The sequence below is a fragment of the Equus przewalskii genome, chromosome 7 (assembly GCF_037783145.1).
Source record: "Equus przewalskii isolate Varuska chromosome 7, EquPr2, whole genome shotgun sequence".
Classification (NCBI taxonomy): domain Eukaryota; kingdom Metazoa; phylum Chordata; class Mammalia; order Perissodactyla; family Equidae; genus Equus; species Equus przewalskii.
In genome coordinates this window covers 73,702,476-73,716,683 of record NC_091837.1, presented here as the reverse complement: position 1 = coordinate 73,716,683, position 14,208 = coordinate 73,702,476, and the positions used below count along the sequence as shown (strand labels likewise).

The 14,208-nt window shown below is 34.1% G+C and overlaps 1 protein-coding gene across 1 annotated transcript in view; it reads left to right on the top strand.

The window, feature by feature from the left end:
* The window catches only part of MBD2 (methyl-CpG binding domain protein 2), a 73,461-nt gene that overhangs the window by 33,818 nt on the left and 25,435 nt on the right, over positions 1 to 14,208 (top strand). Inside the window, exon 3 of the mRNA XM_008514657.2 lies at positions 5,628 to 5,765. Coding sequence (XP_008512879.2) covers positions 5,628 to 5,765 — 138 coding nt within the window. The remainder of the gene's footprint in view (positions 1 to 5,627; positions 5,766 to 14,208) is intronic.

The window sequence follows — 14,208 nt, the reverse complement described above, 5'->3', positions numbered from 1 at the left end:
ATCTTTATAAGCATCTTACGGGTAGTTACTGTATTATCTTCATTTACAGATGAGGAAGCTGACCTTAGACAGGCATGAATATTTCTTGGGTGTGTGGCATATGCAAAGTCACAGAATTAAAATGATACTTGGAAGTGTCAGTTTTATTTGAACATTTTGGTTAGGTAGAGCAACATTTTTACATTTAAAAAAGTGGCTAATTTTTAAAATGAAGTGCAAACTTTGCGTGAATTTTAAAGGTAAGATAAGTCCTCTAGGCTCTTGTCATAGAATATGTACAATTCTGAACTCCGTCATACAGCATTATTTCAAAGCCAGGCTGAGAAAAGTGGTATTTAGAATTAGTTTAAGTCCTTGCTCTTCTAACTATGCTGTGTGAAAGCTTTACATGGTATACACAGCATGGACGGTTTTAAAGGAGTCATTTCAGTGTCCTTAACTTCCTTATACTCTTTCCTTCAATTGATCTGAGAATGTACCTGTGATAGAGGTTCGGGTTCTTTTTTCCCCAATTCCCCTTTCATAGTCAACTTTCCCATTTTACAGAAGAAGAGCACACTTCACTTGTCCCCAAAATTAACATGGTACAAAATGTTTAATCTCCAATAAAGGGACAATTTGACATGTTGGTGTTGCTACTAAGAATATTCATGACTTGAGAACAGTTCTTTCTGTTAGTACAATTCTTTGCTTGCAACAAAATTTACAGAAGACCTAATATAGATGTGGATTATTAAAATCTTTTGGTGGTTCACTATGTGATATTTTGACATATAACTCAAAAGAAGTTCAAAGAACTGAGTGACAGAATAAAACATTTTATTTACTCATTTATGTGAACAAGGTTTTTTGGTGTTATATGTGTAAAAAATGAGGAATAGGATTGATACCAAATCTTCTCCTATTCTAGCAACTAGTAAAACTCATTCAAGGTCATGCAGTTATTTTTTTAAAGAAATTCTTTTCATTAATATATGTCTATCTAATTTTTATCTCATGTTTAGTAATTATTATAATTTGTAGGGGCCAGCCCAGTGGCACAATGGTTAAGTTTGCACATTCTGCTTTGGCGGCCTGGGGTTCACTGATTTGGATCCCAGGTGTGGACCTACAGACCTACACAGCCGCTTGTCTAGCCATGCTGTGGCAGGCGTCCCACATATAAAGTAGAGGAGGATGGGCACGGATGTTAGCTCAGGGCCAGTCTTCCTCAGCAACAAAAAAGAGGAGGATTGGTGGCAGATATTAGCTCAGGGATAATCTTCCTAAAAAAAAAAAAAGAAAAGATAATTTACCATTTTTGGTCTGTTGTATACTAGTAGTTGTAATAAAAGAGAAGAAATTTGTTTTGTTTTGTTTTTATCACTAAGACCTTTATGGTCACAGAAAGTTTTAAAAAATAATTTCATAATATATAAATGATCAATTAAAGATTTTCAACTTTAAAATAGGAAATAACTCTGTGGGAATGGAATTATTAGTTTAAAGAGAAAAAGGAATGAAATAAAATTTATAGCTATTGAAGAGTTTGTTCATGTATAAGTGATTGATGGTGGGTATATTAGATTCTGTTAGATACATTTTACAGAGATGTAACCGTTTATTATTACACGTAACCATTTATTATTAAAGTGTCAGTATTTAAAATACTTTAGTAAGTGCATCCTTTGCAACTATTTACATTAAATAAAATATGAAATATTCTTGATGTCAACTTTAAAATGTAGGTAGAGCGTAATATATTCAAAATTCTTTTAGAGGTAAGTGCAAAAAATATTTGAAAACCACTGTTTTATGTTATGTGTTCTTGACCTACCTCTTTAGTTATCCTCTTTTCTAGTCTCAAGATCACTGAAAAGCTATGCAATAATTAGACCTCACTGGTTTAGTCCCTTTCAGACTTCACCTTCACTGAGTCATCCTTTAAATCTTATGTTCTTGGCTTTTATGGAAAGTCACTGAAAAAAGAAAAGCATTTGGAGTCTGCTTCATATTTGTTGTGTTAAGTGCCTTTATTAATTTTTTTTTAATATTTGATACCAGGAGAGCGTTAGTTTTCCTCATTAAGTGGTTTTCTTCCTCCTCTCTGACCATATCTATATAATTTAATGTTTCTCTTTTCACCCAAGCCCCTAGAAAGTTCAGATCCACATTTTATGCTCAGCTCTAATGTCATCACTATTAACCTTTTCAAAAGGAAATTTGTGTTCTCCTTGTCCTTGATTCTATTTTTAAAAATTAATTTTTATTGCATATTTTTCCTTTCTGAGTGTACAAAGAGCCATCCCAGATATTTATTGGAAAGAGACGAAGTAAAAGTTTAAAAATTTTAAAAAAGGTTTATTTTTATGTTCCTCCCAGCACCTAGGGAGATAGAATAGACCCTCAAAAATTATTTATTTGAATACTTCCAGCCTAATATACATATTATTATAAAGTACATTCAATTTTGATTTGAGAGCTAGCCTGTATACTGAGAAGATTTATCAAAGGTTGAAAAGTTTTCATTCTAATATTAGAATGTGTGTGTTTGCTCGTTTGATTTTGTAACATAATGAACTTCTGCTTCACTTTTTCTTATATTGAAAGGGGATATTTCAAATTTATGAATAGCCTTAATCTTGTCCCATAAAAAAGTGTTTGCTTTAAAACTCCTAAGTTTATGGCAGATTGGTGGTTGTTTAGAAAAACTCAGACAGAAAAATGGGCATGAGTTAATAGTGAGTCTTTGGCAGTCCTCAGGGGACAGTGGTAATAAAATTTACTGTTTTTGTGACAGTTTCTGGGAAAACCAGTTAGTCCAGCTTTTCAGATTACTCTACATGATACTGTTGGGGAATACAAAATTAATTAGTAGAAAAAAAAATTCTTTCTGTCTTCAGGGCTTTCAGTCCAGTTAAAAGGAGAAAAAATAATAAAAACCAAAGTAAAATCAAGAGAAGAGTAACACAGCACACTGTTGAATAATCTTATTCCTCGCCACTGGGGAATGAACTGTCTCATTGTCAGACAATGAAAGTTACTTGTGTATTTCAGCTATTTTAGCCAGCTTTTCTTCCAATTTATTGCACCAAAAACATAAGTTACTGAAAAAAATATCAGTCTTACTGTCGTGGCACCAATAGTTTTGTGTGTTCATGCGTCCTTGCAGTCTTTGTGGATTCAAGACTGACAGTTGAGAATAGTCTGTGCTGCCACCAGGCATCATTTGTAACAATGAGAATCTTACAAGCTCGACTGTTTGCTCATAACAAACAGTTGTAATATACTTCCGCATCTACTGCTGCCATTTTTGTTCTAATACCAGCAAAACATATTTTTCTTTATTACAGAACAAAAACATTAAAAACTAAACAAGATATTTAGTGATACATACTAATTATAACTAATTAGGAAAAGTTCTCTAAGTATGTATTCAGCTTCTTTAGGGTTGAATATTGACTATTTTATAGTTTGGGTGGCTTCGTTTAGGGCCTTAGAATGCTCTAGATGTCATAAATCAGAGGGGTCCAAACCTGTGCATCAGAATTACTAGGAATACACATCCCTGGGCCTCACACTTTTTAGAGATGGCATCCTAAGTGGTTATTTTGCAGCCTGTCGGACAACTTTGCGCACTACCAAATCATATTTTTTTTTTGAAAATCCATAAAGATAAGAAAGCTAAATACCTGAGAAATAGCACTTTTAGAGTTATTTAAGATGAATATCTCTCTTAAAGGTAAGCACATACATTGGGAGAAAATTGAGTGCGATAAAGGAATGACAAGCACGTTCAGTACACACAGAGACAAGGGGTGTATGCTGGGGTTCGGGGTGGTGGAGGCACATTTAACAGTGGGTCTAAATGATTCTGTAATTGTAATAATTGTCAGATTAATTTATTGTGATGCTTACCTTTCTAGGCATCGCTAATATTTTTTAAGCAGAGGTCACGAATTCACTGCCTACAGAGCTCAGACAGATAACGCAAATGTGAGTTGTTGAGGAATTTTGCAAGAGGAGAACCCTTGATACCTCTAGTGGGCAGCTGTTATTAATCCATCATGGCCTGTTGTGACCAAATCAAGTCCAGTATTTCTAGATCTTTCCGTTTTTAAGAAGCTAGAATTCTAGATTTTATGTGAAGTCTCCAGATTTGCAGATGCTGGCTTAATTTATTAAAGACGCTGAACAAAACACATCTATGAGTTAGACTTGGTCCACCTGCCACCAAATTTGCAATCTTTCTTTTAGAGCACTGGTTCCCCAAGTATGGTCTCTGGATCAGCAGCATTAGCATCACCTGAGACCTTAATGGAAATGCAAATTCCCAGGCCCCCACCTTAGACCCACTGAATCAACCTCTGGGAGTGAGGCCAGTAATCAGTGTTTTAATAACCCCTTTGGATGATTCTGATGCATACCCCAGTCTGAGAACCACTGTTTTGAAGTCTCGAAGTTGATATTACACTTTTTATCTGGAGATAATTGTAAAGATAAACGTTCATTGACTATCCTGTAGATTTTTCGAATGTCTTTCTATATCAAAAATATTAGGTGTATATTGTTTTCATATATATATGACATTTTACATTTTTTTTGCTGGAATTGGAATACACAATGATTAAATCACATTTTGTTCTTTTTATTTCTTTCTCCCCCAGTCCATTGTTATTAGAGTATTGCAAATGAAGTTAATAGCGATTCTGTGCCACATTTTTGACTTCACTAGAATGTATCTTACACTTTATTCACTGGTTGAGTAAAAGTAGGAGTATGGGGGCCGGCCCCATGGCCGAGTGGTTAAGTTTTCCCGCACTGCTTCAGCAGCCCCGGGTTTCGCCAGCTCGAATCCTGGGCGCAGGCATGGCACCGCTCATGAGGCCATGCTGGCGCAGCGTCCCACATGCCACAACTAGAAGGACCCACAACCGAAAGTACACAACTATGTACTGAGGGGCTTTGGGGAGAAAAGGGAAAAAGAAAATCTTTAAAACAAAAAAAAAAAGTAAGAGGATATTCCTTGACTTTCTGAAGCTTCGATTTTAAGTCTCTTCTTTAAAAGCATTGAATGTGATAGAACAAATAAAGGATATTTTCTTATTGCTTTTTTCTAAATTGAGCTCTGTTTGCTGGAATTTGAACTTCCCTTTCTAATTATCTTTTTTTATACAAAAGGGGGAGGTTAAATTATATAGTTTTATGGAAGCCTGGCCTCCTATGAGCTGATCAGGTAGTTATATTTTAATGGCCAAGTATGCCATTATTTTCCTCCATTCTCAGAATATAGAAATGATTCCTGTCCTGATTGTTGTCCTGAAAGCTCTCCTTCCTTTTGTATAACCCAACATATCTGTTTGTTTAAAAGTCCTTAGTACCTTCTCTAATAAAATTCATTATGAATTTTATATGGAGAATTTTCTTACATTTAAAAGTATACAAAAAGCTTTTTATGAGAAAATTTCATGTATCCCTTACATAATGAAGTGCTTAAAATGTACTTTAGAGTATTTAAAATGCTGAGACAGACTGTGAAGTTTGGAATAATCCGATTTAAAGTAATGGATGTTAAATTAATTTAAAAAAATTCATCTAATTATGTTTATAGATACTATTTATTAATGAAAACACACTTATGTCCACAGGGTAAACCAGACTTGAATACGACGTTGCCAATTAGACAAACAGCATCAATTTTCAAACAACCAGTAACCAAAGTCACAAATCATCCTAGTAATAAAGTGAAATCAGACCCACAGCGAATGAATGAACAGCCACGTCAGGTAAGGATCTAATTGGTTCTCCAATCTTATTTCTCCGAAAATTCTGGTATTTTTACTAGACATAGTCCAAATAAACTCTGGTTAAAATGGAATATATTTGGAAAGAAAATTGTTTTTTTTGTCCTAGGCTATACATGAATGCTGGAGAATAGCTCTAATAATAAAATCTTTAGGTAAAATGTTTTAAGAAGAAAATTAAGAAGTTAATTAAAAATGAATCTAAATTAATTTAATATTATGGACTGCATTTTTATGCTTTTGTGTGGTAGTGAACATCAGACTTTGTTCTGCTAATCTTAGTTTTTTAAAGATGATCTTTCCAGGGATAGTATTTCCTAAGAGGATGAAGCATGCAGTCTGTGTTGCTCAGTTTAAAAATATTTTCTACTATTCGGAAACTACTTTTTGTTCTGATTTCTTATTACATGAAAACTATCCCTCCCCCTTTGAAAAACAGAATTAAATAAACTTGTCAATATGGTATATTGTCCTGTGACTTCCATTTTTGTATAAGTTGAATTTATTTTTCTCTTCCTTTATTGCTTCATGCTGTATTCCACCAGAATCTTTCTTAGAAAAAAGTATTGTCTGAAAGGCCTCCCTTCTGTTAATAATGCCACCTAGCCAGGGGAGGGAGACTCGACAAAATGCTTAGACTTTCCAAGTAATCTTGCTTATTCGCTCCCTAATTGTGGTCAAAAAGTTCAGGTGCTTCGTGAATTTTTGGTAGCAATTGGGGTGAGGGAGTGGAGGGAGAAACATCTGTGCATTTTTTTCTCTCCTATCTCTGCCTCCTCCCACTTATGGTTTAGAAACACTGATTTACCTACGACGATTACCTTTTGCTCTCGAATTCCCCTTCTAGATGTCTCACTCCACCTTTTCATTTGAATTGTGTTTTCCACTAGTCCCTCTAGTGTCTCATCTGCAGACTTCCTAAAGGATTGGGCCAAAACTTTCAGACAGTTGCTCTAGAAGAAACTACATAAAGAAATTCAGTTCCCACATCCTCTGTAGTGTTTTTTCCTCTTCAGGTGAGCCAGGAAAACAGAAGATATTTGGAGCCACATTGGATCAGCATCTTGCTATAGATGTCTCAAGATTTGAAGTTCTAGACTTGCTTTACTGTTGGTCCCCAAGAGATTCAACAGGGGCCATGTAAGTGTATCACATCCAATATAAAGATGCGTACCTGCATGTGCCTTTAGGCTCTTGTCACCACTTAGGTTTTCTTTGGGCCATTCAGCTTTCTGTACCAGGCTTTTTCCTTCTGTTTTAGTACTGTACCCAGTGATAGTCACCCAACCGTCAGTAGTTTCAGTATATTCATTACAACAGGGAAGGAATTCTGCCATTCTGAACTTTGCCCACCTTGATAAAGCCATTCCCTGATTGTATTCTTTCTTAGATACTGTCTAAAGTCTTGAACATCTTGTCCTTTGGCTTTTCGGTGATTTTAAAATAATTTCCGTGTAAAGATTTTTATTAATTGAAAATTTTGAAAGTATGTGATTGGGTAAGACAGTTTGTGTGCTTCAAAAAGCCCAAAAGATAAAGAAAGTGGAATAACTCCTAATATTAATTCCATATTGGAAACGTGAGTTATCTTATTGGGAACAGACAATATTTAGTAGATTTTATCCTCATCTTTTCTTTGCCAAATTGTTTGAAATACAGTCTGTAAACACAAACGTTTTGGTTAATGACCAATCGAGTAGCAAATTATGGTCATTTTAACAGGAATTTAATTGTTTTCTGCACCTAAATTCAGTCACAGATTTTAAGAACTGTAGTAATTATATTTCCTGGGTGTTTATCTGGCTACAGAGATATTGGTAACCTAGATTTTTAAAGTTGAAGCAACCAGATTAGTTGCTCCTTGTTCTTTGGTGTGTTGAATAGTTTTAAGTTTTCCTTTTTTTACTAAGGTTTATGAGATTGTTCTCAAATGAAAAGAACGTGTCAAAAAAACTAAATCCCATCCCTTCTCCCTGCCCCCCGGCCCAAAACCCCTTATGTCATTTTAACCCAGATCTTTTGAGGGGTTAATCTTCCTTTTAGCTTGCATAGACAGGAAGTGTTACAATTATTCAGGAGATTACTTCTCCAAAAGTTTGAACTGTTTTTCAGTTTATCCCTGTGTCACTTTACAGTTTTTGCTGGATGTTTTTGATTATACTAATAAGACATTAGTTGTCTTTCCTCCTTCATTATCTTCAACATGAAAGTTGAGGTAATATTTGACGACTGTCTTACAATAGGATTTCAAAATATAGGACTTTGCTTTGGGCAAATATAGGAAAATAGTAAAGAGACAACTTTTGTGTTAATGGTTTTAAAATCCTGCTCTGTAATCCCTCCTATTGCAGTTTTGATTCAGACTCCTTAGTAAAGGAAGGATGTTGATTCTGATTATATTTTGACGTACATACGGCAGATGACTGCTAGTCAACTGTTATTATTGAGGAGATAGTTGGCGGAAATGATTCTTCCAATTTTGCTGCCTTTCGCATATCTTTGTGGAACTAGATTGGTACTATAAATTGCCAAATATCCATTGGGAGAAGTTATTTTGATCATAGAGGAAATAAATTGTCTAAATAATAAATTAGACAATGAGGTTTCTATTTTTGAGGTTCCTGTAGATATAAATGTTTTTCCTCTTAAACCATATCACCTTCCTTTAATAAGATACTCAAGCTAGTGGTATTGTAATTCCTTTGAGAGTGTTGCATCTTGAGACCTAGAACTAGGGTTAGATTTTGGATCTTAATCTCGGCTCTACCTTGAGTAGGTCTGAGATGATGCATTTAGATGTGAAACAATCATAGAAATTAATAATTCTGTCGTATATAACAAACATCCTATGCCTAGGTCATTGTATGGCAGTCTAACTTGAATTCTTTAAAACATATAAATCGTGAATTTCTGATGTATTGACTCCTTGATAATGCCATAGCTTTAAAAGAGCAAATTAAAGTACGTAAACAAAAGTGCACTAAACAGAATGCAGTAGTGATTTCTGCCTATAATTAAAATTATAAGGTAGAGATGGAGTTTGTAAAATATGGTTATGATAGGATAAGTAACTAGCCATTTTTATATATACTATCAGCATATTTAATGAGTGCTTGTCTTTTCATTAGATTAAAGAGAAATCTGGAGTGGGATAGAGGAAACTATCAACTGTAACACTGTTATCCCAAATAGTAAGATCATTGAAATGTCCTTATTTGGCCAGATACATAAAACACGTCCAAAATTCTTTCTAATCTAATTGAATTGTGATTTTGCTGTTAAGGGTGTTTTTCTTAGCTTTCTTCTTTCAATATATGAAGAACTCACATTTCTGTTTCTTTCTTATTTCTTTGATGCTGTCATCTTTGACACTTTCTGGTCTCTTGCTTTTTCTCTCTTTTATCCTCAAATCAAAGAAACTTCATCTTTGAGCCATTACTTCTTCCTTTTTAATTCTAGATTATAGGGTGCTGATAGGCTTTAGGTGTTTCTGCTAGTTTTTGGATATTAATTACATGTCTTACAGAATACTCACATTTTTTACCAAAAAGTAAATATTTAAATTGGTGAAGAAGCAGATTAAAATCTTCCATTTGATCCTAGTTGTTTTTCCTTTCATTTTGTTTGCTAATTCTTCTTTCAAAGGATATGAAACTTTCCTTTATTCTCATCTTGAAATCAGCCTTTTTTTTTCAGAATGATTTTTTCCAGCTTTATTGAGATATAATTGACGTATAACATTGCATAAATTTGAGGAGTACAAAGTGACGATTTGATACACGTATACATTGCAAAATGATTACCACAATAAGATTAGTTAACACATCCATTCCCTCATATAATTACTGTTTTTTTTTTGTTGTGGTGATGAGGGTGAGACCATTTCAGATTTCTCTTAGCAACTTTCAAGTATACAATACAGTCATTGTTAACAATGGTCAACATACTGTACATTAGATTCCCAGAACTTATTCATCTTATAACTAGAAGTTTGTACCCTCTGACCAACATCTCCCTACCTCCCCCCTCGACGCTCATTGCCCCTGGCAATCACCAGTCTACTCTCTGTTTCTATTAATTTGACGTTTTTAGATTCCACATATAAGTGAGATCATACAGTATTTGTCTTTCTCTGTCTCACTTATTTCACTTAGCATAATGCTTTCAAGATTCATCTAAGTTGTTACACGCAAATGGCAGGATTTCCTTCTTTTTTAAGCTGATAGTATTCCACTGTGTATATATACATATGTATATATACACACATATGCGTATATATATGTACCTATACTTATGTATACACTATGTTTTATTTATCCATTTATCCATCGATGGACACTTAGGTTGTTTCCATGTCTTGGCTATTGTGAATAATGTTGCAGTTAACATGGGGGTACAGATATCTCTTCTTCAAGACAGTGACTTCATTTTCTTTGGATATATACCCAGAAGTGGGATTACTGGATCATATGATAGTTCTATTTTCAATTTCTTGAGGAACCTCCATACTGTTTTCCATAGAGGCTGTATCAATTTACATTGCCACCAACAGTGCACAAGCGTTCCCTTTTCTCCACATCTTTGCCAGGATTTATTATGTCTTATCTTTTGGATAATAATGAAGAATGAATATTTTTAAATATATTAGAAGAAACTTTCCAGATGAAAGATAAATTTTAAAAACGTGCACTTCAGTGACATTGCATATGAAAAGTTTGTAAAATATCAGTATTCAGTTATTATAACCCAGAAAATTACTGTTCATTCCAGGCGTTCTAACAACATTTACTTCTTCCTTACCTCTGACAGTTATTTCTAGTATAGTCTCATTATAATGTTTTTATGATTGAGAAATAGATAAGCTAAAGCACAGAGTTCCGTGGAGGATATTATATTCCTTCTCTCTAGACAGAAAAATTGGCTGCCTGGGCTGAGGAAATAGATGACATGTCCCATACTATTTAAAAGCATTTTTCTGGGTGATGGTGGGAAGATGCCACGTACAAAGTGTCAAATATATAACACAGACAAACACTATAGTGTTCAAGAAGGGTGAGGTCACTATGCCTAGGAGGTTTGGGGGAATCCTTAGAAAAGATATGGGACATATGTTGGACTTTGTAGATTGAGTGGATTTAAAAAAGCAAATGGGAGGAAGAGGATATTCCAATTAGGGAAACTAGTGTTTGCAAAGCTGTTATATGGGATTGCGCAAGGAATGAGGAGAGAAGTTCATTGAAGATCAGAGTTTTTATGGGAAGTGGTGGCTGCTTAGAATGTTGTCAAGGGTTTCCTTAAATGTCAGTCTTTTTAGGTTTTAAAAATGTTATCATTTGCTTTATTTATAAGAGAAAGAAATTTGGGATAGACAAATAAAGGAAAAAATTACTCATAATCCTTTTTTATAATGTAATTACAATGGTATTTTAGCATTTTTATATTCTTTCAATATTTTCAATGTTTTTGAAAACATAATGATCATAGTATATATACATAATTTAAAACATTTTGCCTAACATTGTATTATACACATTTTATCCATGTTTTATATAATTTGTGTGCTATATTTTTATAATTAACTATATTGTTCCAACAGCTGTGTATTGTGCTAGCATATGATTTACTTAACCATTTCCACATTATGTCCAATTTTTCACTATTATAGGTAGTACTCCAGTGAGTGTTTTTATGTATATAAGTTCTTTCCTATATTTTACAGTGTTTCCTTGGGTTAGATTCCTAGAAATATAATTAATATGAATATTTATCATTTTTGATACATCTGGCAAATTGATTTCCGAAGGGTTATACCAAAATAAAAGTCTGTCAATATGTTATGTGCATTTCAGTTTCAGCTTATCTTCTATGGCATTGAGTATTATCAATACTTTTTCTTTTTGGTAATTCAATATATAAAAATGATATTTCATTTTAAATTCACGTTTATTTGAATACTTATGAAGCTGAGCAGACTAAAGGATTTGTGTTTAATTTTGCAAATGAGAAATATTTAGAGGATTTTGAACAAGGGAGTAGCTTTTTTTTATTACCCCTCTGAACTGAACTTGAAAGTACCTCCTTGGGGCTTAAAGCTAATTCCAACATCTATGCTCTGCAGGTGTATTCCCTCCTACCTTCTCAGAGTTCTCACTCACTGGATTATGTCAACTACCTTTCATCTTCCACTTCTCCATCTAAAATGGCTTCTTCCCCAAAGCATTTAAGTATATTGAAATCTTCCCTATCTTAAAAAAATTTATTAATTTTACTCTGTATCCCTTTTAGGATTTGTTCTCTTTTTCTTTTACAGTCAAACTTCTTGGAGTTGTGTGTCTTTACTATCTACTTACCTCTTAATTTTTATATCTCTGAAATATAACTTTTTTCACACTATGCCACTTGAACTGTTCTTATCAAGAATACTGATGATCCTTTTTAAACTGGATGAACAAATTTCAGTTCCTTAAATTACTTGACCTGCTTTAGTATTAGGAGCTGTGACTACCCCTGCCTTCTGAAATGCTGTCTTTTACTCTGTGACATTATACTCTCCTGGTTTTCTTCCTTCCTTGTTTTTTGTCAACTCACTTCTTATGCTCTTCTTCCTCTCTGTATCTTTTAAAATGGGATGGGGTTTCCCCTTCTCTGTACCTAAACCCTCCATGGATGATTTCATTCATTCTCATGGCTTCAGTTATCATCAATATGGTAATGATTTCTAAATTTACATCTTTATCCTGAGCTTCACTTGCTTGTATCAATCCATCTACTAACATTGTTTGCTTGGAAGTCTGACCACCACCTCTAATTCATCTTTTCAAACTCCATCGTCATCCCCTCAAACTGGCCCTTTCTTCTCTATGCTTTATCTCAGTGAAAGTAACACTGTCCACACAGCTATCTAATCAGAAACCTGAGCATCATCCTTGACTTCTCCTGTCTTTTATGCCAAACATCTATTTAGCTAACAAGTCCTATTGACTCTACCTCCTAAATATTCACTTGCTCCATCTCTATACCAGGTAACTATCATTTCATCTCATCTCCCTACTTCTTATCTTACTCTCTTCAATTCATTCTTCATATTGCATCCAAAAGCTCCATTTGACATGAAGAACTAATAATGTTATTCTCCTGTAAGCCTTTTGATGCTTCCTGCTAGTTTTTAGGTCAAATACCTAAATATGGCTTACAAAGTCAAAACACCTAACATGACTCACAACGCCCTTCATGATTTGGCTTTTGCTTATCTCTCTGGCTTCACTTTCTTATCTTGTTCTACACTTGAATCACATGAAACCTTTTGCAGATTTTTGAATGTGCTGTTCATTTCCCCCCTGAACTCCACCCTTGCATTCCCTGGTCATATTTCATGCATGTTTTTTTTCCCACCCTTAATTAGCTATTTCCTACTCATCCGCAAGTCTAAACTTAGATATCACTTCATCTGTTCAAAAACCCTCTGATTGTCAAGTCTGGATTTAGGGACCCTCCTTAGTGTTTCTCCTTTCTCCTTTGCTGATCTTACTGTATTAGTTATTCATTGCTTTATCCACAGTATCTCCATTATGTCAGTGTTTAATATGTATTTGTTGAATTAATTAATTAATTTTTCAAATTCAAAATTCATTAATTGAGCCCTCAACTTGTGCCAAGCACTTTTCTAAGTAGTGGGGATACTGCAGTGAACAAAACAAAGTCCCTAATCTCATGAAACTTACCTTCTAGCGTGATTGGTAAAGACACAGACAAATAAGTACACATATAATGTATTAGGGTATGATAAGTGCCATGAAAAAAAAGCAGAGGAGTGAGGGAATATATGGTCTTCAAAAGCAGTGAAGTTTGGGGAGAACACTCTAGACAGAGGTCTTAATCTGGCTGTTGTATGTAATACGAGGATTGATTTAAGACTAGAAGACAGTAGAAGAAACTATAGGAAGTTAGGGCATAAATGGTAAGATTTAATAGTTGACAAAATTTATTGACTGATCAGCTGTGCCTGTGAGAAGAGTCTAAGAATTTAGGTGACTTGAAGAATGATGTCATTGACAGGAATATGGAAATACTGAGGGGTAGCTCAGTATTTTTTTAAAATAATAAAATTTGAATATGACAATTAGAAAAATTATACTCTTAAAGCAACCGTGGGATACCCAGGTAGTAAAAGATGATGGGTTGGAGCCCTAGGGAGAAAACCAATTTGCAGACTTGTCAGTATTTATGGAGGTAAGAGTTGCAGCTGAAAGATTCTGTGTGAATTTTAAAAATATTAATGAATCTGTAGGTTATTCATTCATAGTAACCTCTAATCATCATGTATTTTTCTAGTCCATTTAAAAATATTTCAAGTATCATATGGGGAGATCCATGACATTTTTTGAAACTTTTATATTTTTTGAAGAAACAGGAATACAGATGAAAA